Source organism: Marmota marmota, unplaced genomic scaffold, assembly GCF_001458135.2.
Source record: "Marmota marmota marmota unplaced genomic scaffold, marMar, whole genome shotgun sequence".
In the NCBI taxonomy this organism is placed as follows: Eukaryota; Metazoa; Chordata; class Mammalia; order Rodentia; family Sciuridae; genus Marmota; species Marmota marmota.
This window is the reverse complement of record NW_026000020.1, coordinates 8794594-8819813: the sequence shown is the minus strand read 5'-3', so window position 1 is coordinate 8819813 and position 25220 is coordinate 8794594. Positions and strand designations below refer to the sequence as shown.

General features: G+C 34.6%; 1 protein-coding gene across 1 annotated transcript in view; it reads right to left on the bottom strand.

The window, feature by feature from the left end:
• Positions 1 to 3001: 3001 nt before the first annotated feature.
• Positions 3002 to 25220, bottom strand: part of Zc3h6 (zinc finger CCCH-type containing 6) — a 58174-nt gene continuing 35955 nt past the window's right edge. Inside the window, exons 4-12 of the mRNA XM_015499763.2 lie at positions 23141 to 23417; positions 20379 to 20512; positions 16978 to 17094; positions 16120 to 16231; positions 12801 to 12910; positions 11750 to 12003; positions 9680 to 10155; positions 9134 to 9367; positions 3002 to 5799 (exon numbers count right to left, since the gene is read on the bottom strand). Coding sequence (XP_015355249.2) covers positions 4319 to 5799; positions 9134 to 9367; positions 9680 to 10155; positions 11750 to 12003; positions 12801 to 12910; positions 16120 to 16231; positions 16978 to 17094; positions 20379 to 20512; positions 23141 to 23417 — 3195 coding nt within the window. The 3' untranslated portion in view covers positions 3002 to 4318. The remainder of the gene's footprint in view (positions 5800 to 9133; positions 9368 to 9679; positions 10156 to 11749; positions 12004 to 12800; positions 12911 to 16119; positions 16232 to 16977; positions 17095 to 20378; positions 20513 to 23140; positions 23418 to 25220) is intronic.

Sequence of the window (25220 nt, the reverse complement as noted above, 5' to 3'; positions counted from 1 at the left end):
AAGAAAAGCAGGTTAATTTGGGCTTGTTACAGTTACAGATAAACAACATACTCAAACACAAAACCCCAGGAACAGAGTGACTGGCAGCTACTAAAGTTGGTTCAGCCAATCACATTAAATTGCTTGGGGTGAGGCACTAAATAAATGCTATATTCTAACACGTAAGAGAAGAAATCAGCTTAGAACACCTAGACCCTGTTTCGTTACATTTTGTTAAAGTTTACATTTCTTACACTAAGTCTTATTTTAAAAGATTATAGTTCTGTAATGCTTATATATTCTACTTGACTTAATTTCTAACATATAAAGTACTGCCACATCATTGTTAGTAACACGAATACTCTTCATGTAATATGAGATTCACAGAAAGCCTGAATACTGCAGGCTGCAGGGCCCAACAGTGGACTGCTTGATTGCAGACCTGCCCTCTGAGGCAAGCCTGACACAGGGAAAACCTCTCTACTCCACCGTGACATTCTGTGTTACACACTTGGGAAGGTTCTGACAGCTTCTCCAAGAACTCTCAACCACATGTCTAGGAGCTTTCTGACTTCTAGTCACCATTAAGCAGAAGAAAAGAGAGTTACCATTATCAAGCAAGTGGTCACTCAGGCATGTGGTATCACATGCCTGCAGAAATACATACTAAAGGGTCAAAGATAATGTACCTTGTTTCTAAGAACAAATGGCTTTCACACCGAATGAGCTGGCCACTTTGTCCACATTCATTATGACTTAAGCAAACAGCTATACAATATGGACTGTCAAAGCGTTTTAACCCTCCATCAACATCCAGCCTAAATAAAATGGAAAGGAATGTCAGATCTTGAACAGACTGCAAGTCTATACAGCGCCACAGTGGGAAGTCCCGTGTCTGTCTGATACACCAGTATTCAAGGAAACAGCTCACTGTCTGGGTTAATATTCCAAAAGAGCTTCTCAGGCAACTCTGTTGTAGAAGCTGCAGTGTACATCACCTCAAACTTCATAAAATTGGTAAGCCACACAAATCCCATCATGCTATTTTGGAATCTGTACAACTTAATACTACCTGAATTGGGAGCAAAACAATTATATTTGGTGACAGTCACAAAGCGATTTTATATTTACAAATACTTTACAAAAATAATTAACTCCCTCCCCCTTCATCAGACCTGTGATAAGTCAAAATTATCCTAATTTCACAGATAAGAAAGGAAACCTTGAGATAAACTGCATAGAAATAAATTCAGAACAAGAATATGAATTCATTGTCCTTAACTCCCAGCCCTTGAGAGTCCTCTCCCTGCTCCCTCTCCTTCTCTCTACTTAATTCAGCCCACACAAGATTTCTTTACTAATCAATTATTCTTTTGCCCTTGAAATACGTATGACTAGCAAACAAAACTACAGTTGAGAGTCTGTGACAAGTGAAGAGACAAATGGAACCTCCATACATCTCGTTCCACTGTCACTAACACTAGGGCTTTGCACTCAGCAGAGGCACAGCACATCCACTCAGAAACAGACCCTCGGCAGAGGCATGTGGAACCTCTCGTTTCCTAAGTTCAGAACTGAGATATGAGAAAGTAGTTGCTAAATCTAAGTTATAATAATCTTTTGGTGTCCCAGTCCCACACCTTGGCATATCCCACTTGATTTAATATTAAATTAACAGGTTTCACAATTTCTGTGAAAACCAGTACCAACAGTCAAGTGGCACCCCAATTGAGCTGCCTCTCTAGAAACTTCAGACACAGGGACGCTTGTGATTCTAAATGTGTGGCTTCTAAGAACACAGTTTACTTTTAGTGTGTCTGTGTAAATCAAATTCCGTGGGTTCTAAGACACCAGTCCACCTTAAAGAAGAGCTTGTTCACTGGGAAACTGCTACTTCTTAAATTTTTTTTGTGAGGCAATAGGAAAAGAAAGAACTTAAAAGAATCTGTTGACAGAATCTGACAGCTACCCCTAAGCTAATGCTATCTCAATAAAAACTGTATGATAAGAACAATCATTATTTTAAATGCAAATAAAACACTTTCACATGAATGCACTGCTAGATTTGAAACTAAGTCCAACTCTCTCTGCAAAATTGCCTCCAAGACATTCATTGGCATAGTGAAGATTCAAGAATACTGAATAAATGAACATTACACAATTTGCACTAATGACTTTTAAACCTTACTTTTAATTTATTTTTAAATATCTCTTTCAGTAGTAAAAGATTTTCTGAGCAGGGCATAGTAACACATACCTGTAATCCCAGCTGCTTGGGAGACTGAGGCAAGAGGATCACAAGTTTGAGGACAATATCAGCCATTCTGTGAAACCCTGTCTCGAAATAAAATTCAGAGCTAGGGCTATAGCTCAGTGGTACAGCTCTTGCCTAGGATGTGCAAGGTCCTGGGATTTTCAATCCTTAGAACAGATAAATAAATAAATATATAACTAAAAAAGTAAATGGAAACTGTTAAAACTTTGGATCCTATTTTGATCTTTTATAGTCGGATTATCTTTTTTTGTATAGAATTTAAAATGTAAACATCATTACTTAACACAATGATAAAATACATGAACTAAACATTTGCCCTGATAAGAGAGTAAATTATACTACTCTGGAGTATTTTTAATCAGTTTTATCTACTTTTTTCAATTAACAATGATATTTGTTTGGACAATAAATCAGAAAATACTTTCTATGGTGGCTTTCAACCACACTTTTTAGACCTAAAATGTTATCCAGGGCCATTTTAAGCAACAAATGCTACCAAAGTATGAACAGCAAGAATTCCCATTTTCACAAGTAACTGTCCTTCCACTGAGAACACAGTGACCCCCTCAGCTGGCAGAGTTCTTGTCCATGTAACTGTAACACCATCATACCAGAACTCAAAGTACGAAAAAGAAAGACATGATCAGAAAGGCTATGCATTATAATCCAACCATATGCTATCTGGGTGTCAGATTTCACAGAGATATTCTGCTGTGTGTTTTCAAAATCACTTCTCAAAGGTAGATGTTTTCATCCAAGGACCAATTTTATTATCTACTTCCATTATCCTTTATAATGAAATACTCATTTTCAAGTTGCTTACTGGAGATGTTACCAGCAAACATTGCCATATGCCTGCAGTTCAAGATATGAACATCAGCATGATACTTTATGTTATAAATTATAAATGAATGAAACAAATAGAGTTGCATTATTTTACATACTGCAATAAATACATGGGAATGAATACAAGTTATTTTTCATGAAATACAATTGCTGATCAATTTAGATTTCAAAACCATGAGGTTTCTAAAACACTAGGTAATTCCCTCTGTTACATAACACCAGTCAGGTGAGATCTGAAAGAGATTCTTTATTGGTGGCCATACACAGTTGACGATTCCTGCAATCTCTGTGTTCTCATGCTCAGGAAAAAATATAGAACCTAGACATTTAAAACATTGTCAATGTAATAATCACTATAGACTCACTGGATCTGTTAAAGTTTTGTTAAAAATCTTCAAAGTCATGATGAACCCAGTTATTGCAGCAACTTCATTTGAAAAAATAATATAAATTATGCCACTAAAGACAAAAACATTGAAATACATCATCACAATGTAACACAAAAGTAACTCATGATCATTGAATATGAAAAATTAAATTTAAAAAGTTATGTAGGAGAGTTGGAAATTTTCCACTTCACCAAAACATTCTATTTATGTACCTCCAACTTCTATTATACAGTATACAATAAAAGACTTTTAAAATATGACATTTAAATGTTTCATTTACACAAATAATATTGCCAATACTAACAAAAGTGATGCCCTTGAACATGAACTGCTCTGCTAATTATGATTTTTACGTTTTCTTTACTTCATTTTACATTTTAATTAGCATACTAATCAATTCTGTGCTGACAAATAGAGAAGGTCCTAGTCAAAATACTGTTTCTCAAAAGTAATGTATATCATATTGCTTAAAACTAAACAACCATATAAAAGTGGTAATCGTCGATCTAAACATTGATTACGAAAGACAACTGGCATATATTCAGGCAGAGTGTTGAGTTCATGATGGTTTATTTACAATAAAAGTACTTTTATTGACGCTAACATGATATATAAGTTTCTATGTCAATTACTACGGTCTCTTAAAGTTATAAAAATATCATATAAAATACCACAGGCTTTAGAGGATATAACTTCATGTGGTTCTGATACTAGCAGCTGAAAAGTGTTTATAATTTAAAAATAAATAAACTATAGAGGTAAACCAGTTACAAAACAGCAGAGGATTGCGACAGTCACAGAGTGAAAGAGCTGCTGAATTACACAATAGCTAACAAAATGGTGAGGCTGTCGGATCAAAAGTTTTAAAAACCTCCTTTAGAGATCTGTCATCTGTTTCCCTACTGGGCTCACTGTCTGGAGTCGGGCTGCCCTGGCCTGGTTGCCTCACCTGCCTTGGATCGCTGTACGGGGGTCTAATCAAGCCCGCCAAGGCCTGAATAGGAAGACTATGCACTGCTGGGACCTGAACCTTCCCAGAGCTCCTGAGAACATCTGCTTGTGTGTCAGCTGGCCCAGTGACAGTGACTTCCACATTTGGAGTGGTTTTCGGTGCCAGGATTGCTTCTCCAGGAGGCTCTATTTTGTCATTATTTTTTAAACCACCACTTTTTTTTTGGTTCTCTGCATTTTCTCCTAAAGAAGCTGTGGCTAGCTCTGATGTAGGTGATGAACCCTGCTCCCTGGGGTCGTATAAACTAATACCACTGAGGACAGAACTTGGAGTTCCCAGTGGAAGGCCTGTTGAAGAGGAGAGCTTAGGGGCATATGGATGCAGAGCCCCAGGACTAGGGCTGCTAGCGACTGCCCCTGAGGGCTGTGATGAACCAGGGCTTGATCTAACTAACTGAGGGGCATTCTTTGATGTATGTGATTCCTTCATACCTACTTGATTAGACTCGGTATTGGGCAGTCTGTGAAGTCTGGGATCGAAATTTTTTTGCAGCCTAGGATCTCCTAATTTACTTCCTGAACTGTGCAAGTCTCCAAATTGTTCTAAGTAGCCTTCTCTATTTGTTGGATTACTTTTGGATTTGGTTGCTAATTTTGGATCCATGGACAGTGGGTTTTGCTGAAGATCACCTTTTGTGTTCCATAGCCTATGGAGCCTCTGGTCAGCTATAAGAGGGGGAAGAGGTAAGTTGATTGAAGACACTGGATCAGGCTTAGGTAAAGGTACTGGAAGCAAGTCTTCTGGAGCCCACACGATGTGCTTTGCGAAGTTGGGTTTGGTTAGGATAATGTCCATTTTGATGTGACTGAACTGTCTCAATTGTGACCTTGGATCCTGCAATATTACACCAGGTGAAGAATCCAAAGGTATTAAGAAAGCTTTTTCTCTCAATTCTCTTTCTGTATCTTCTTCATCGTCATCTCCTCGTTTTTGTTTGATATTAGCACCAGCATTTGCATGATGTAAATCAAACTTGGCTCCACCAACAGAAGAGCCTGTGTGACCACTTCCGTTCCCTCTTAGTTTCCTGGGATCCCATGCAAGTCTAAGATCCACTGGGACAGACTCAGAAGACTTTCTAGTATCTTGTCTTGGGATGTTCCTGAGTCTAGGATCAACCACTTGACTTCCTTTACTTTTCTCTTTAGCAAGTCTCGGGTCAGTAGGAGGGCTGAGTTCTGAGGAAGGTTGTTGCTGGCTCCTTAATGTTTCTGTTTGTTTCTGTAACGTTCTCAGTATTGACTTGACACTGCTTCCTTCTTCCTCTTCACTGCTGGAATACCAGTTACCTGTATCATCTAAATGTAGACAAAAAATTATTGTAAAGAATGAAGCATTCAATTGGCCTTAAAATAAATAAATACATACTGATTCTGAAACAAGTGTAGTCTAACTTCAAGAAAATCCATGATAGGGGCTGGGGTTATGGCTCAGTGGTAGAGTGCTCTCCTCGCACGTGCAAGGCCCTAGTTTCAATCCTCAGCACCACATAAAAATGAATAAATAAATAAATAAATGGTATTGTGTCCAACTACAACTACAAAAAAATAAATATTAAAAAAAAGAAAAAGAAAATCCATGATAGAAATGCCAGGTTTCCATACTGAACAAGATAATGTGGTAAGGAAATTAGCAATCAGGTGTCACACTCTATACAGAAGGAGCTGAGACACTGAAAAAAGTATACCATCCTCCCAGTCAGAGAAAAGTCAGGACCTTTCATTCTAACTGGCCAAAGGAAACTCACAAGTGTGTGGCAGGATTGGGAGGGGGAGGAAAATACTCTGGGAAAGGCTTTCTAAAATGTCTTGGGTTTCTTCAAGCAATCCCTGAGCTTCATATCTCGGAATTTAACAAGATAACAAGGGACTGGAAATAAAACAAATCACTGATAATGATGGTTAAGGGAGCAATGAAAACTGAGCAAATGAGGGACAGGGTGGAGATTCTATTCATACTTTATTATACTTTCAGATGTTCGATCAAAGCAATATATTAGCTTTTTAAACATTAAATTAAAAACCACAAATAAAACTTACTTCCTAAAACACTGTACACTTTAACTTTATGAAAACACTTTGGTACTATTCTTCAAGCCAATGGAAACAGGGTATGGAAGACGCGGATTTTAGAAGCCTGGCTGTTGGAGGTATGCTCGCTAGCAGAGTAGTAAGGGGTTACAAGCTGATGCTTCAGAGAGTGGTCTTCTTTCCTCTGGAATGAAGGCTTACACAGAATGGTTTTGAACTGGCCACAGAGAATCTACTCTTCACACCCCAGTCAAAACATAGCATATATGCACACATTATCTATAGTTAATACATATATATATAATATATCTATATGGGGATTAGATAAATCAATCTTAGAACATCTTGGGTCAGTAGACTATCATAGATATTTTCATCTTTACCTAGTATACAAAACTTTATAGTGTTATGGGATTAGTTGAACAGAGAAGCACTTACAAAAAGCAAGCATTGGTATTTAGGATAGGATGTGGTTTAGAAAAATATACATATATACCTATATATATACATATATATGTATATATATAGATATATACACACACACACACACCACAATGCCAAAAAGTTTTCCTCAGATCTCAGTGTCTGTAAAATCCACTTCTAGACAATAGATTTCTCTTCTCTTCTCTCTAACCTTCAGGAATCCTAGAGTTGGGCTACTGATTCACTTTTACTAGTTGTGGTTATTTTGAATATTTCTATATAGTAACTTCACTCCTCACAATAGTTCTTACTTTTATCCTTATTTTTCATATCAATATATTTCATAAGCATTCTGATAGTCTTTTTTGGAATGAATAAATAGAGTAATACAATGACAGAAGAGTAGAGATTGCCCAACAGAAAACAGACATTAAATAGGAATAGAATTAACAGCTTTTTATCAAAAGAGAAAATTCATAAAAGCATTAAGATTTATAAAAATGAATACAAACACAAACAAATCTAGCTATTCAAAATTCTTTCTTTCTTCTTCTTTTTCTTTTTTTTTGAGGGGTGGGGCAATGGGTATAGGGGCTTGAACCCATAGGTGCTTAAGCACTGAGCCACATCCCCAACGCTTTTTATTTATTTTTTAAATTTTGAGACAGGGCCTCACTAAGTTGCTGAGGCTGGCCCTGAATTTGTGATCCTCCTGCCTCAGCCCCCTGAGTAACTAGGATTACAGGCCAGCACCACCATGCTCAGTTTAAGATTATTTCTATACGTAGAGCAAACGATCCTCACAGAACATCACCAATTATATAATGTTATAATATATAATTTTATCATCTATAAGCTTTAATTTTCTTGCTTATTAAAACTTAAAAGTCTTTAAGACTTAATAGAAAGATTACCATTAAAATGGTTATTTTTAGGGCTACAGATGTGGCTCAGTGGTAGAGCACTTGCTTGTTGCCTGGCGTGTGTGAGGCCCAGGGTTTGATCCCCCAGAACTAAAAAAAAAAAAATTAATTAATTTGTGTTTGTAGGAGGAGGCTATACACATTTTTAAAAAATTGTTATTATTTTAAATTAAGTTTTATCACTTAAAGAAGTAAGTTTAAACTGTATAGGAAATTCACGTATTAGGAATCCCTCATTTCTTGTGATATCAGATACTAGGAGAGCTAATGTTACCTTCTTTAAAAATTTCACAAATAATGTTCATATAATAGCTTGGAGTTATCTAACACTAGCTAGTGTTGCCTAATTTACATGGTTATTCATAAATTTAATGTTTAAGAATGGCCAAACATAAATTTTATAATTCATAAAAAGAACTGGATATTTTAAATTTTCCTCATCCTTACCTAAATAAACTAATTGCTATACACTAAACAATGTAAAAAATACTAAGATAAACTTACTGTTTCCATATAATCTTTTTATATTAAAATATTCTTTCTTTTTTTTTCAATTTGGTTGGTGATGCTGGGGATAGAACCCAGGCCTCATGAATGCTAGGTGAGCACTCCACCACTGAGCCACATCCCCAGCTCAGTGGTGAAGTGCTTACCTAGTATTTCTTAATAATATAGAAGTATACACTCTATGCCCATAAAAATTTCTCTGATAATTGCATTATTTTGAAGTAGAGCTAGAACTCAAAATCCCCAAATGGAGGGCACCCTTTTTTTGTTCTATTTCTTTTCTTCCTGAAAAAAGAAAAAGCTTAATTGTTTGTAAATATGATCACCTAGGCCTTGAATCCAGTTTTAAATGTATTCATGACTTCAAGTCAAACCTTTGAAATTAATTATTATTTTAAGGGAAGGGGCACTGGGGACTGAACCCAGGGCACTTTGCCATTAAATTACATCCTCAGCCCTTTTAACTTTTTGAGACACAATCTTGCTAAGTTGCTTAGGGCCTTGCCAAGTTGCTGAAGGTGGCCTTGAACCTGTGATGCCCTTTGCCTCAGCCTCCAAAGTTGCTGGGATTATAGGTGTGCGTGGCTGCAATTAATTAAAGCATTGAAGCATTAACGTCACTGAAACTGCAAGCGGTTCTAAGAAGATGGAGGCTACAAGACAAACTGGAAATATGATAGTTCAGAGGTACTAATTTTCACATTCTAATGTACTCAAATAGGTAAAATGCTATTAAGCTCCTGACACACCTTCTTCCTTGCTTGGTGTCCTGTGAGGGTGGTTGCCAGCTAACTCTTCATCTTCTTGGTATCTCTGAGTAAGTCGGAGGAAAAGAGCTCTCTGCACAGCAGGGAGGAGCCCTGGAGTAGACAGCTGGCCATGGCCTGTCAGGCTGCTGCTGGTGTCATGCCCACTTCCCAGGTTAGGTGAATCCTCAGCAATGGAGGGTTGCTGCTGGGCAAATTCTCCATGCCACATCCCATCTGTAGTCATAACAGGGAAGGGACAGACACTGCATGAACAGACTCCACTTAAGACATTGAAATTCTAATAATCATCACACTGGATTCGCCAGGTATTATGTAACTTTTAAGTATTATTAAAAGTTATCTAAAGTTCTATTATTTCTCCAAAGTTCTACTCTTTGTATTGTTTTGGTGCAATGAGAACATATTTTAAGGTTTTAATTTCAACAGTTTCACTTCGCTTTATTTAAAACATACATTCCTATCAATGTTTTTAACAAAAAATAGAACTTTGAATATTTTAAATTAGAAATGAGTTATTTAACTTACCACCAGAGTTATCAGGAGGCTGAAAATTATGGGCAGCATGCTGTGAATAATAATTGTCATAAAACTCAGCTGGGTTCTGCAGGGACTCATAATTGGTGTTGAGCTGCATTTCCCCAGGAATTTGCTGGTATGATGAGCTTGGAGAGCAGTGGTTCTCTCTGGGCACTTTCACAGCATGTCCCGGGAAGCCTGGCGAGTGGTAAGCACCACTCACACTCGATGGTGTCAAGGGTGTATCTGGTTGACTATGAGGACCTATGATTTCAGGTGGGCTCTGCGGCACTGGTAGACCTGAAGGTCCAACACATGGGTGATGTCCAGGTGACCCTGGGAGCATCACAGGACTATTGCGACCCTGAGACATGTTAGGTCCAGGACCTGGACTTGACCCAGAACTATAGATATGCTGAGAACATGGGCTGCTTCCCTGAAATTGTGGTCCTGGTGGTGAGGCACTATTATAATATGCTGGTGGTCTGTAGAGAGAAAAAAAAATATGTTTCTTAGTTCAAACAAAAGAGACAAATAAGAATAACCCACTCCTAAATAGATACCAGGTATGATTCCCTATATCCAAATAGAATAACATGTGTTTAAGAAACAACTTGTTCTATATCATCTGTTAAATGGAAACTCTACTTCTGTCTCTTGTTTTCCTTTTAGCTCAGTTTTTTAAATTGTTGCTTACAACTGGCTGTTCTAAAGCCTACTCATTATTACAGATATTTTGGAAAACACAAAAAGTATAAAGATAAATAAGAATCACTTCTAAAATCCCACCATCCAGAGATAAAATTTTTGATCAATTCTGTCCAATCCTTTTTCTAAGTATATGTACACTTTTCTTACAACAAAATTAGAATTGTACTAATATGTACAACTTTTTATTATAATTTCCAATGAGTTATTGCTGGCATATACAAAGACTTCTAGAAGTCTCTGAATGTTGGGTTTCTTTCTGGACATTTTGCTAATTTATTATTTCTTTTCCTTTTTTTTTTTTTTGGCAACAGAGATTGGATCCAGAGGTGCTTAACTACTGAGCCATATCCCCAACACTTTTTAATATTTTATTTAGAGACAGGGTCTCACTGACTTGCTTAGGGCCTCACTAAGTTGCTGAGGCTGAATGAACTCATAATCCTCCTGCTTTAGCCTCCCGAGCCACTAGTATTACAGGTGTGTGCCACGGTGCTCAGTTTTTAATTTACTATTTCTAATAGTTTTGTCAGTGAAATCCTTTGGGCTTATTGAAGGAAACTACCTTTAATGAATCTGCCTCTCCACTTCTAATCATTATACTTTTTAAATCTTTCTATTATTGCCTGGATTTGTTACATAATATTAAACAGTAGACTTGCTTGTCTTCTTAACTTTAATAGAAATAGCTTTAATGGGTTACATTAGTTGTGATGTTTACTAATTCACTGAAACCTCATTGCTTTCCTGTGTATTCAGGGTTAAAAAACTAACCAATAAGGGGACTTATAGCCCTTACAGTGCACAGACACTAAGGAATGGGCAGCAGAGTTGGAATAGTATTGTTAAAAAATAGAATTCTAGATCCAGCTTACTCAGAGGTTTTCCTTTAATAGCCTAAGAAATTACTTTTCAAAAAGAACTAAACATACTGGAGACATATTATCCACTATTTGAAGATATTCTCAATAAAAATGTAGGCTCATAATCTGGCAGGAGGAATGCCAATCTATCCACCTGGCAGTGTCCTTCAAGATTACTATGTTGACAGGTTTCTGAAGTTCTGCAAAGATTCTGTTTTGAGTGTCTGGTGTTTGAGAAACAATTTGTGCTCAAACTATTTGCACAGTGGTAGAGTGCTACCTAGTATTTGTGAGGCCCTGGGTTGCATCCCCAGGGAGCACACACACACACACACATTCTTAAAGGTGGGGGAGACAAAGAGCAAGGGGAAGCAGCAATCTGAGTGCATGCCAGATATCTGTTATCTCTACCTAATGTTAACTAGACAATTAATTTGAAATGCAACTTAGTATCTTAAAGTAAATATTTAGGGGGAATATTTCTGCCATTTGCAAAGTTTTAACTTACTTCTTCCCAATTTTATGTGCTAAATCCACAGTTGGTTTTACAACTATTTCAAAAAGAGATGGAATTTTTTTGAAATCATCAGAGAGATCTGTCTGAAAATCGTCTTCAGGATCAGAAAAAGGAAAATGCTCTGGTGGAGTTGGCAAAAGCCCAACTCCAGGAGGTGGTTTGGGAAGAGGAGTTATGCCACGCTTTCTAAGTTCTTCTAATTCTCGTTCATCTTCATTTATAAGTTCTTCATCCATATTCAACACCTAAAAATAATTGGTAAAGATTACTATCTCAAAATAAGCTTTCTTTCTCACATTAAAAATTGTGAAGACTTTAGTTAACTAGTTTAGAAATAGAATAATACAATATTAAAGCTGAAATGGGTCAGCTTTAACTAATGTAACCCATTAAAGCTACTTCTATTAAAATTAAGAAGACAATATTGTTTTCAATAAATGGAATGAGGTAGCCAGGTGCAGTAGTGCATGCCTGAAATCTCACTGACTCAAGGAAGCTAAGGTCAGAGAATTCCAAGTTTGAGGCCAGTCTCCAAATTTAGCAAGGCTCTGAGCAATTTAGCAAGAACTGCCTCAAAATGAAAAAACTAAGAGGACTCTTAGTAAAGTGCCCCTGGGTTTAATCCCTAGCACCACTCCCTTTCCCCCACTGAAAACAAAACAGAACAACAAAATGAGGTTCAAAGAGGTAAGCGATGCTGCTCAAAGTAAATAAGTTTGTTTTTTTGTTTGTTTGTTTCATTTGTGGTACTAGGGATAGAATCCAGGGCCTTGTGCATGAGAAGCAAGCACTCTATGTACTGAGCTATATCCCTAGCCTGTAAACAAGATTTTTAATGCAGAACAAAGAGCAAAATTTCCTAATTCCTAATACAATAATTCAGCTTTTCTAACATACAATATTAATAGAATAAAACATCAAATAGCAAATCCTCTATATCTTATCAGAATTCCATAAAATATACTTTATAAAATGTGATCTCAGTAAAATTAATCTGTGGAGAAATGTAACAAATACTCAAGGTAAAAAAAATGCTACTCACTTTATCCAAAAGTTTCTTTGTTTCTTTTGTCAAATCATCATGGGAAAATTTACAGTTGTCTCCTTGATAACATTTTGCTCCACTATGATAAAACTTGCATGGGAATTCATGTAAACAAAAAAATTAAGGAACAGACAGAAGTAAATCAAGGTCTAATTTTTTTAAACCAAAAATGTAACTGTTATATAAGATGTTTAAGTTCTAAAGATTTGCTATAAAACAATGTGCTAATAGCCAACAATACTGTATTTTATCTTTTTAAAAATTTGTTTAGAGAATAGATTTCATATTTAGTATTTTTTAAAAATATTTATTTTTAGTTGTAGTTGGACACAATACCTTTATTTTATTTCTTTTTATGTGGCGCTGAGGATCGAATTCAGGGCCTTGCTTGTGCTAGGCAAGTGTTCTACCGCTGAGCCACAACCCCAGCCCATATTTAGTATTCTTACTACAATAAAAAAAAAAACTGTGCCAAATCAATAGGACTGTATGGTATATGATGCTGAAGCTTCTATAACTACATAGATAATTTATTGCTTATTTTAATATTAATATTTTCATTATGTAAAAATATTTAAAAAGCTTTAAGTCTATTATTCTATTAAAAATAGAAATCACTTTTTGAAAGAAAAAAAATTATAATGGTTGTATCAAATATGACAGTATTATAATTGTTAGGTCCTGCTACTTTTACAATAAAATTTACAGCATATATAAATTTTATATCAAGAATTTATATCTATGATGAAAACAATGAGGGTTTATATGTCATTTAAAAGCAAATATATCCAATACTTATCATACTTAAGTTTCTGGAGACAAACTTCTAAGAAACTATTAAATTTGGAAGAAAACTGAAAGTATACCATTTTGGGGTGGCGTAGGCCCAGAGAATACCCATTACTGCAATCATATTGACATGGTCAAGGGAGAAAAAAAATCATATGATCATCTTAGAGCATGCAAAAGATAACTGATAAAATTCAAACTCCTAGCTTGGGATGTAGCTTCGAAGCAGAGTACTTTCCTAATGTGCACAAGGCTCTGGGTTCAATCCCCTGTTACCATGAAGAAAAAAAAATTCAAAATTCTTTTTTTGTTTGTTTATTGTTTTTCTTTTTCTTTTCTTCTTTTTAATATAAAAAACTCTTGGTAATGTAACAATTTACTTCCTTGATATTTAAAAAATCAATCTTAAAATTATAGCTACAAGCCAATCAAAGGACATTATCATCAAAACATGTCTTCCATAATCACTATAACCTAACTTTATTCTGAAAGTGTAGACAAAATAATTAAAATTAAATCTGAAGTATAAATACTGTTAATGAAATAAAATGATCAGTATGTACAAATGGCATGATTATGAAAAAACCCAAGAACAAACTGAAAACTTTTAGAAACAAGAGTTTAATAAGTGTCTAGTTTCTGAAGAACTATGTCAAATCTGAAAAAATAATTTTTCTTGAGTAAGACAAATTTACTATAACATTTGATAAAGAAGAGAGGTTTATATACCCTACCAAATATCAAACATATTCTTTTAGTGGGGAATAGTTAAATAGCACAAGGGATAAGAAGCAGAACTGTTTATTTAAAGAAAAAAACAAACTTGGGATCTGGTAAAAGTGCCTTTTACTTGCTTTGTTGCCCAAGCTGGCCCCCAAACTCACAAAGCCCCTGCCCTCCACCTCCCAAAGACAGGTGATTCTAGGCATGTGCCATAGCACCCAGCCATTAGTTAAAATAAGACAGTGAGTTAACCATTTGGAAAAAAACAAGGTCAACTGATAAAAATATTTTAAAAGTTTTAATATTTGTACAGCCCAAAATAGAATTAAAAACATAAATATTAAGTAAAACAATAAAATCTTTACAAACATAGATCTCACTTTTGAGATCTTGATCATGTATACGTTCCCTCACACATCTATAATTTAGCATAGAAAAATGCCAAAAAGGTTTGAGTTGAACTGTAGGTACAGTTACCCTGAAGAATCACATTACTTAAGACTTTTTTAAAAAGTTAGTTTGAAAGTTATCAAACATATGCCAAAATAAAGATAATAAAATAAACTTCCTCATGCTAACCATGGAGACCAGTTTCATCATTTGGCAATTTTGTGATTCTGAATCACCTCTACACTCTCTTCACAACTCACTCCAAAAACTTGAGAATTTTAGAGCATATTCCAAACATATTTCATCTGCAAATATTTCCATATCTATTTCAAACAGATAAATGATACTTTTTCTTACCAATATAACTTCATTATCAACTTGACAAACTTACTGCATTAATTTCAACTAGTACTCAGTCAATATAGAAAGATTCCAGGCTGTCTAAGAAGATGTTTTTTTATGCCAGCTGTGGTGGAGCATGCCTATAATCCTAGTAACTGGGAGGGCTGAGGCAGGGGGATTGAAAGTTTGAGGCCAGTCTCAGCAATTTATCAAAGCCCTAAGCAACTTAGCGAGACCCTGTGTCAAAATAAAAGTTTTAGAAAGGGTTGGAGATGTAGCTTGGTGTAAAGCACCCCTGGATTCAATTTCTAGTACAAAAAAAAAAAAAAGAACCTAGAAAAATAAATCTGAGAATCTAATATATCATAGCATATAAAGTAGCAAAGCAACACAGATATGAAGGCAAACAAATTCACAGAAAACCCAGGGGAAAAAAAGTATGTATTAACATTCTTGTCTCCGTCAAGATGGAGTTTCAAGTCCATGGAGAAAGCTTCATTAGTTGTATGTACAGCAAGCAAACATCTTAGGTATTCTGGGGAAAACTGACATGGAAAGGTGCATAACATATATTTTTTTAAATGGGCCACTACACTATACATATAATGAAATTCTCACTTGCCTAGGAGCAAGAGTACAATTTAAATGTATATATTTCCAAAAGGAAACAGAGGGAGAATATACAGTGTTAATCACTGGGTGGTAGATTTGATGAGACTGATTTTATAATTTTCGACAATGATAATTTATAATTTTTAACTTATGAACCTAAGTAAAAAGTTGTAAGATAAATATTTTTCTAACTATTTCTTCAGGATGTACAATGCTTAAAATATTTTAAGCAGATTATTTTATACACAAAGCTTCTTTTTTAATAGTTTTATCTAAAGGAAGTTATTTCATTTTCCTAAAGAACAAAAGCCAGTTTGCCTATTCTGGGTTTATGTAATATGTTGTTTTAAACATAAAACTAAGCTAAGATTTCTAAACTGTATTTATGATTTTTTTAAAACCACAATGAGACTTTAAAACCTCAACATTCTGGTTAACACACATCTTTAATAAAGGATATTATGCATATAAATGCAGTTCTCTCCTTTGGTACAGTATCCTTGTAAATAAAACTTGCAGATCTCTTTTCTCTTTTCCAACTCAGCATCATGATCAAATTTACATTGATCTCCCTGTTCAAAAAAAGAAAAATAAGTGAGAAATGAAAAAGAAACAAAGAAACATTTGAACTTTATTTCCTCCATGGGGTTTCATAACGGAATTATGGTCCTTCTCTTCAGTCTTTAAATAATGAGCTAATAATAATGTAAACGATCTCTTAGGTTCCCTGCCCAAGCAGTGGACATGGCTATGTGCAGTGAGGCAGCAGAGTGAGCAAGGCCTCAGAGGACACTGCCCACCAGCACTCACCATTTCCAGCTGACTTTCCATGGGATCTTATTTAGCCTCTTGGTGCCATATATAAAGTGGGGATGATAACAATAACTACTTGGTAAGGTCACTATAAGGATTATTTCATATTCATTGTAGTATTTGCCACACTGACAGTACTTGCCACAAATATTAACATATTTGTTAAATAAAATCTGATTTCTACAAATTGTGATAGTGTTGTCCCAGAATTAAATGAGATCCAGTGTACAGTAATTTCATACAAGATATATTTTAAAGAACTAGTTTTATGGGGCTGGGATTATGGCCCAGTGGTAGTCCACTTGCCTGGCATGTGTGAGGCACTGGGTTTGATTCTCAGCACTGCATATAAATAAAAGTCTACCAACAACTAAAAAAAAAGAACTAGTTTTATTATGATTATGTGAGAAATGAAACAAAAATTAACCACTCCCATAAAAGACTTTAAATGTTAAAGATTATTTTGGAAGTCAGAATGACTTGTGACACTCTTTACACATCTTACCTTAATACATCTTCCTTCCAAGAAGTATTTACAGATTTGCTTTCCTTTGTGTTCCACGGTGTGCTGGTTAATAAATTCCTGAGTCATCACCTTCCATTTTTTCCCTGGTTTACTATACTGCAAGAAAAAGTTTTATTTAAATGAAACATATGAAATATTAACAGGTATTAAAAAATATATAGTTAAGTGGGTCTGGACAGCAGTATAAACTGACTAATAAGGTTAATCAAGATTGAATATTTTGATACTATTCATTTAACTGGAGAGAGAGCTATTTCTAGTATTCTGCTTATTGCTACCACTGATTGAAAAGAAGCTGCTTCTATTTTAATAAGAATGTAATACTTATATTTTTAAAACAATATTATAAAAAACTCAAAATATCACAATAATACTGTTTTGGCAAAGATGCCATAAAATATGCACTTTCATATACTGCTAGTAGTTACGTCATAAAAAAGTTAAAATATCCATATTAGAGTCAGGGGCCAGTCAGGAGGTAGTTCAGTAGTAAAGCACTTGCCCAGGATGCACAGGCCCTAGGTTTAATCCCTAAAACTGCAAAAACAAATACATTAATAAAATTACATATTGTTTAACAAATAATTTGTAGATTTCAGGATTATACTGAAGGAATTCTCAGAAAGGCAAATATAGATTTATCTATAACAATTATTACTAAAGAACTACTTACATAATAACAATACACAAAACCAGAAACACTCAACACATCCCAAAGTAGGAGACAAGTCAAATATATTATAAATACATTAAGGTACAGTCATAATTAAATCATGTGATAGAGACCTTTGTGATATAGGAAATGCTTATAATACCTTATGAAGTGAAAAACTGATCCCAATTTTAAAATAATAAATAAAGGCAAATAAAAAAAGACTCAAATAAAATACCTCTACATTTTAGTGTCTGTATTTGGATGGTGGGATTAGAGGTTTTCTAAGTATGTGGCTTTTCTGTGTTTTCTTTAAGGGGAAAAAAAAAGCAAAAATGAGCACAAATAAACTTTTTCTACTCTTAAAAAAAAAGAAAAAACAAGAATTATTACCTTTAAGTTTATAAAATTAGGAAAAATTATGAAAAAGAATCCAAGTACTTTTTCTTTTCCTTAGTTCTCCCCAGTCCTCTATTCAGTGTAAAAATATTGTATAAAAACAGTGCATAAAAGTACTAGGTAAATCGGGCACAGTGGCTCATGCCTATCATCCCAGCAGCTTGGGAGGCTAACCCAGGAGGATTATGAGTTCAAATCCAGCCTCAGCAGAAGTGAGGCACTACGCAACTCAGTGAGACCCTGTTTCTAAATAAAATACAAAATGGGGCTGGGGATGTGACTCAGTGGCCAAGTGCCCCTGAGTTCAATCCCCCATTCCATAAACAAAAAGTGCTGGGTAAGAAGGCAGAATATGGTGCTGAGACAAGCTGAATATAATGAGCTACATGCATAAACTTTATAAAATAATACTGTTTTTCAAGCACCTACTGTGTAATGTGTCTTGTACATCATAGGTATTTGCTCTTTGATTGCCTTCCCTCTTTCCCTTAGTTTGCAAGATGCAGTACAATCTATTGAAAATAATTGCAGAGCAAACCTATGAAGCAAGAGATAGCCAACTAAAATATGATCCTCAGCACTCACTGCTGATATTGGGTTTTACTATAAGAAATCTGAAGAGGGCACAAGAATACCAAATAACCTAGATGTTTGTTTTAAAAATATAAGTATACTCAACTTGCCCCAGGAAAACACGATGAAATTACTTCTACTGATAAAATCATTTAAAATAATCTTCAATTTGCGTAAATTTGATTCATAAACATTTTTATAGTTAGGCATGGATTCATTTAAAACAGCCAAATATAAATGACTAGCTCACATATGCCTTCTCTACTAAGAATTGTGGCTATAATAAAATAATCAGCCACAGGGAGTACATCATGCAAAGTTCTATAAGCCAACCTGAAGAATTAAGTCTGAAGTTGAAAAACGAAAAATTAGCTGGTCATGGTGGCACATGCCTGTAATCCAGCAACTGGGGATTGGGGGCAAGGCAGGAAGACTGCCAAGTTGAAGGTCAACCTCAGTAATTTAGTGAGAGCCTAAGCAACATAGAAAGACCCTGTCTCAAAATTTAAAAAATTAAAAAGGGCTAGGGATGTAGCTCAATGGTAAAGTGCCCTTGGGTTTCATCTCCAGTACCAAAAAAGAAAAGTGAAAAAGTAAGTAACCTCATACACACACATACACACACACACACCCTGAAAAATGCAACAAATTGAATTTATGTTTCATTAATAACTCCCTCTGTCAACATTACTTTCCAATATTGCTTCATTATTTTAATAAAGGATGTGGGTAGATTTATTTAGTTCTGTAGTTTAAACAGGTACAAAATATCTCAGTAACATTAACTATAGGCATCTTGGCTATAATACTACAATCAAAGTACTCTGGAAAATCCTAACATTAGCAGTTAACAGCTGCTAACATCTCTTTAAACAGTATACTAAGAAGAACATCTTAAGAAATCTCTGCCTATAACCTTTAAACTCATAAATGAGGAAAATAAACATTTTCAAATTACAACATATAGTTCATTTAAAGTTGCAGCTTTAAATAACCTACTCCTGACTCCGTATAATGCAATCATATCTCAATAACAGTGGCAAGATCTAGTCCAGAGAGTTGCTATGGGTTGAAATATATTCAGATTTCAGCTCAACACATACTTTAAAAAGAGCTACTTCATGCAAGGTATGTAAGTTTATCCTTCGAACCATTCACATTCTCTTCTCTTCTTTTCAGTACCTTCCACTGTAAAAAGTAAGTTGATTTACCATTGCCTCCCTTCTTGGTCTTGCTCCATGTTGAGCTGTTAGCAGTTTATTGGTATTTTTTATCTGGGGAAGAGGACTCCTAGGGAAGGAATGCCAAGGGAGGACTAATGGGATACAGTTTTGCTTTGAAACATCTCAATTTTACTTTAAGGTTCTTTCCCACATACCAATTTTATTTCTAGGTCACCTAAATTTGTACTTCCATTCCATAATCATGACTACTTAAAACAACTCTCACTTAGGGGAAGTTTATTTATACTCCTTTAATCTGAGCTGGACATTTTTTATTTATTAGGAAAGAGGTGTTAAAATCATAATGCTTTCTTTGCAACCGAATATATTTTTGTTATTATCTTTTTTTTTAGTTGTAGACGGACACAATACCTTTGTTTTTATTTATTTTTACGTGGTGCTGAGGATCAAACCCAGTGCCTCACATGTATGAGGCAGGTGCTCTACCACTAAGCTACAGTCCCAGCCCCAACAACCAAATATATTAAGAGATAGGAAAGCTCTAATCTTTCTTAAATATAAATTCTCAGTACCTCTTGAAAGTCATCCATTCCTGAAAAAACACTGGGCCCTTTATTGACTCTTCCCCCACGGTCTTTTCGTTTGATTTTCTTCGGCAAACCACGTCCACGACTAATATTAAAACTTTTAATCCTCTGCTCAGTACCTAAAAAAGTTAAAATATACTTCAAATATTATAGAAAAACAACATATCTAGCAATCTATTAGTTTATGAGGAACAGTATATTTTAATAATCTACAGTATACATTGCATCCTTTTATTTCTCCTCAGGTTCCATGAAAAAAATTTAACTGAATCTTTACATTTTACCTCCTGGGTACTGGTTCTTGTTTCTTTGTTTCCAAAGAGATGTTAACAACACAGGAAGCAAGGAACAAGAATATTCAGAGATAGAGAAGCCAACACTAGTATTTTTTCTTTTAATTTTCCTTAAGACAGGATAATTAGCCAGCATTTTTTGTTTTCTTAAGCCTTTCTGTTTTAAAGAGAGGTAAGCATTATATTCATATTTAAGGAATACAACATAGATATCAGTGGATAATTTGGAGTAAACCAAATTTCTATTGATAATTTTGAACAGATATATATCTCCAACTAAAAATCATACTGGTTTTGTGCTTTTGAAAAATTTGGTACTTAAAAGTACTTAAAAAGATACTCCAATTTTTAAAAATTTTATGTTAGGATGGTACATTATTATACAAAGTAATTTCTCATTTTGCCAAAGTCACACTGAAAGTGATCTAATATCTTTAAAATCTATAATACAACCAATAAACATCAAAAAAACTTTCAATTTCATTGACATAAATCAAAGAAATTAAGACTTTGAAAAATAACATAACAATTTTCACCTCAAAGAATAATAAATCTCTGTTGGTAGGACTTAGGAGAAATCTGAATTTTTACCCACTGATGAGGGCCTTGTAGTTATAAAACTGGTACATCACCTTTTGGCTATCCACTTGGCATATGAGTCAAAAAATCTTTAAATGTGTATCTGTGTCTTTTGACTTTGCAAATTTACTTTTCATAATTTATTCTTATGTTTGCCAATGTTTTCTGAGGTATGTACAACTAAGTTTATCACAGGGTCAATCACAGAATTGGTTGCAACTTGTATCCCACATAATCACTGTACTTCCACACATACCTAACAATTTGTTAAGGCAAATTATGGTACATCTATTTAATTGACTAGAACACAGGTGTTAAAAGCTATTCATTAACTTTAGAGTAACTGAGATATAATTCACAGTCAAGGGAGGAAAAAAAACAAGGTAAAACAATATGTATAGGGTTTTTTTTTGTGTGTGTGTATGTGTGTGTTTGTGTGTGTTGTGCTGCGGATTGAACCCAGGGCCTTGTGCATGTGAGGCAAGCACTCTACCAACTGAGCTATATCCCCAGCCCTGTACAGTTATTTTTTTTTTGGGGGGGGGTGAAAATAATGGTCAGAAAAATTCTGGAAGAATGTGGGCCCAAGATAATTATATTTATTATCTTTGAGTGATAGACATTCAAATTATTTTTGATTTCTGTCTAATCACTGCTAAATTATCTTTTCTATACAAGAAAAGTTTTCTGCATTGACCATATATTGTTTTCACAACTTAAAGGAGAAGACATGGAAGGAAAAAAAAAAGAAATGCTCAGTTCTTTAAAAGGACAAAGAAGGAAGAGCTTGAAAGGAAAAAAACCCATGTGAAAGTGATGAAAGAGTTTTCTCCATGTTACTCATCTTCCCAAGTGAGATTGCTACAAATGGACTCCAGAGACACATTGATCTGTTAAGATAGCCTGCATGTAGATAAATTCCTTTCCCTTTAGATCAACTAAGCCTTGATTCATATTTTTCAAAGGAATTTTGCTAGAAAATCAAGAAAAAAACAAAGCCATAGAAATAATCAAATTTATTCATAACTGACTTCTTTATTCAAAGATAAGGCAGATCACTACTTCACCTCAACCTCATCTTGCTCTAGTTTTCTTGAAGCAGATAGATCAACAAGCTGAAACTTTTTTTGTGTTTATTTTTTTTCAGTACTAAGGCTTGAACCAAGGGTCACTCTATCACTGAGCTACATACATCCCTGGTCCTTTTTATTTTGAGTCAAGGTTTCACTAAGTTGCCCAGACTGGCCAGGAACTTGTGATCCTCTTACCTTAGTGTTCTGAACTGCTAGGATTATAGGCATGCACCACTATGCCCAGTTTAACTAGCCAGTACTTAAAGCTGATTTAAGCCTTCCATGACCTAAAGTTTCTTCATCTATTGTCTCCAGCTCCCAAGCTACCAACTTGTACTGGTCTCTCCAGGGACCAGATACTTCAATATAGCGATAAACTGGTGATCACTGCAAAAATTTCTTAGATTATGTTCATATTTTCAATCTTAAAGGCTTCATAGCCCCATGTACATTTACCTAGCAAAGATGATCACCATATTTACAGTTCCCAGTATTGTCTTTATTGGTCTAAAATATAAGTAACACATAGGTTAACAAAGATAATATCAAATAGAAGGAGAGAATATAAGAAAGTTTCATTGTATGTTTATACTTTTAAATTATTAGAACATCTTTATAGTTGAAATATTAAGATATCATACAGATTGATTGTAGCCTGAAGGCTTACATAAAAAGGAAAATGGATCTGGGTACCATAAGAATTAGCAAATCTTGAGAAAGGCTAAAACATTTCTCAATTTTTAATCTACACCTTGCTGTTCAGTAAGGCTCTCATATTCTAAAAGACTAATTTCAGACTTACCTTGCTGAGCTCCTTTCAGTCTTGTTTTTTTCCCTGGTTCTTTAGAAAATGATGACCCTAAAGAAGTACTTGAGGTTTCTTTAGCTTGTCTGTACTGTTTCAGCTGATTGGCAAAATCTTCCTCTGTTTCCTGACTGTAGCTACCAAAGTTGTCATCACTGTAGCTACCAAAGTTGTCATCACTGTAGGCACTGTACTCGTCATACTCTTTACTTTTAAACTTCTTGTTATGTTGATCCTTCTTTGAAGTCATGTAGCTTCCTGATATATGTCCATGCTAAGTGAAGATGGACAAGCATTATATGAATTTTTCAGTTATATATAGCAGTTGACAGTAACACATGATGTCTTTTCTTCCCAGCAAATTGGGAGAAAAAAAGGAGAAAAGACAGTTATTAATTCTGTTTCTTGATTCGTATTTCCCTCTGACACTATTTAACACGAAATTCAGAAGGCTAAATGCAACTCTGATGATATTAAATGTTATGGTCTTCCTTCTTTAGCTTTTATTTTCCATGTTCTATGTCTCAATATCCATATGCACAGGAATACCTAAAATCCACACCACCATACACAAATTCCTTCTTGAAAGAAAGAAAGAAAGAAAGAAAGAAAGAAAGAAAAGGACTTTTGAAAATTAGGAAAAGATAGTAAAATCACTTGGGGAAGTATAGCAAAATATGTACATATTCTCTTGCACTGAAAAATTCTCAAATGACATTATGCTTAATAGAAAACTGTATGTGTGTAAAATTTTGGAAAATGTTTATCTAAGGTCTAATAGAAAAACAGAACTTTCCCTAATGGTGAGAAAGCTCATCATTAGAAACTGTTCATTGCAATAAGCATTCATTTTATTGCTTCCTTACTAAAGCATGGGAAAACAAACAAAAAGTACAATTTAATATTATAAGTTTATTTAATAATAATGTTCAAGTCTGTCTCTTTCATGTCAGTATTTTTATTAATTCTATCACATCCTGACAATTTTTTAATCAAGCAAGAAAAATTTCACATCATTACAACTTGAAGATCTAGAAAAGACCAGACCATGCATCATCATTAGATTAATGAATTTTAAATGTGATATATATTCTAATATTTACCTAACTTTACCTAAAAACATAATGTTTTTCAATTTTTAAATGAAGACAATTTAATAAAACTTAGCAACCTCAACTATAAAGCAGGCATAGAGAAAATACAGAAATAACCCTAACAAACTAGTAATTTGGTTTCTAAACAAGCGATTAGCAACACCAAATTAGGAGAAAGAATAGAGCTTTTATAAATAAAAGTAATGGCATCATTACTTTCCTAGCACAAAATTAATAATTTTTATAATGAAGACTTTGTATGTCACAACAGATTTAAGATATAAAATCACATTGTTTCAAATTGTTTCATTTAAAACATTTCAAATAATTTTTGAACTTAAAGAGGCTGATGTCACCTATCTTCAAAATTTAATTCTGCCCTATTTTCTAATTACATATGATAAAGTACTGTGACGTGCTATCAGTTGAACTGTCTCCCCAAAATTCTCATGTGGAATCCCTAACCCCCACTATCTCAGAATATGACTATTTTTGGAGGCAGGGCCTTTAAAGAAGTAATTAAAACAATGTGGCTTTAAGAATGGGATCTAATCCAATTTAACTGGTGTCCTTATAAGAGGAGGAAATCTAGACACAGAGACCTTGGTATGCTTATGCACAGAGGGAAGATCACACAAAGCCAAAGCAGTGAGAAGGTGTCCATCTCCAGACCAAGGGAAGAGGCTGAGAACACACCCTTCCCCTGTGTCCTCAGAGGAAACCAGTCCTGCTGGCGCCTTGACCTTGGACTTCCAGCTTTCAGACTGTGACCAGTCCCAGCATATATGGCAACACTAGCAAACAAATATACAATGTATTCTTTATTTTCAAGGATTTAGAATTTGCAGCATACCCCTGAAAAGACATTTTTCAAAATACCATAAAATAAAACTTTTGAAAGTTTTATTCTTTCCTTTAAAAGGTGGTACCTCAAAACCACAACCAGTTTCCAAATTAAAAAAAAAAAAAAAAAAAAAAAAAAA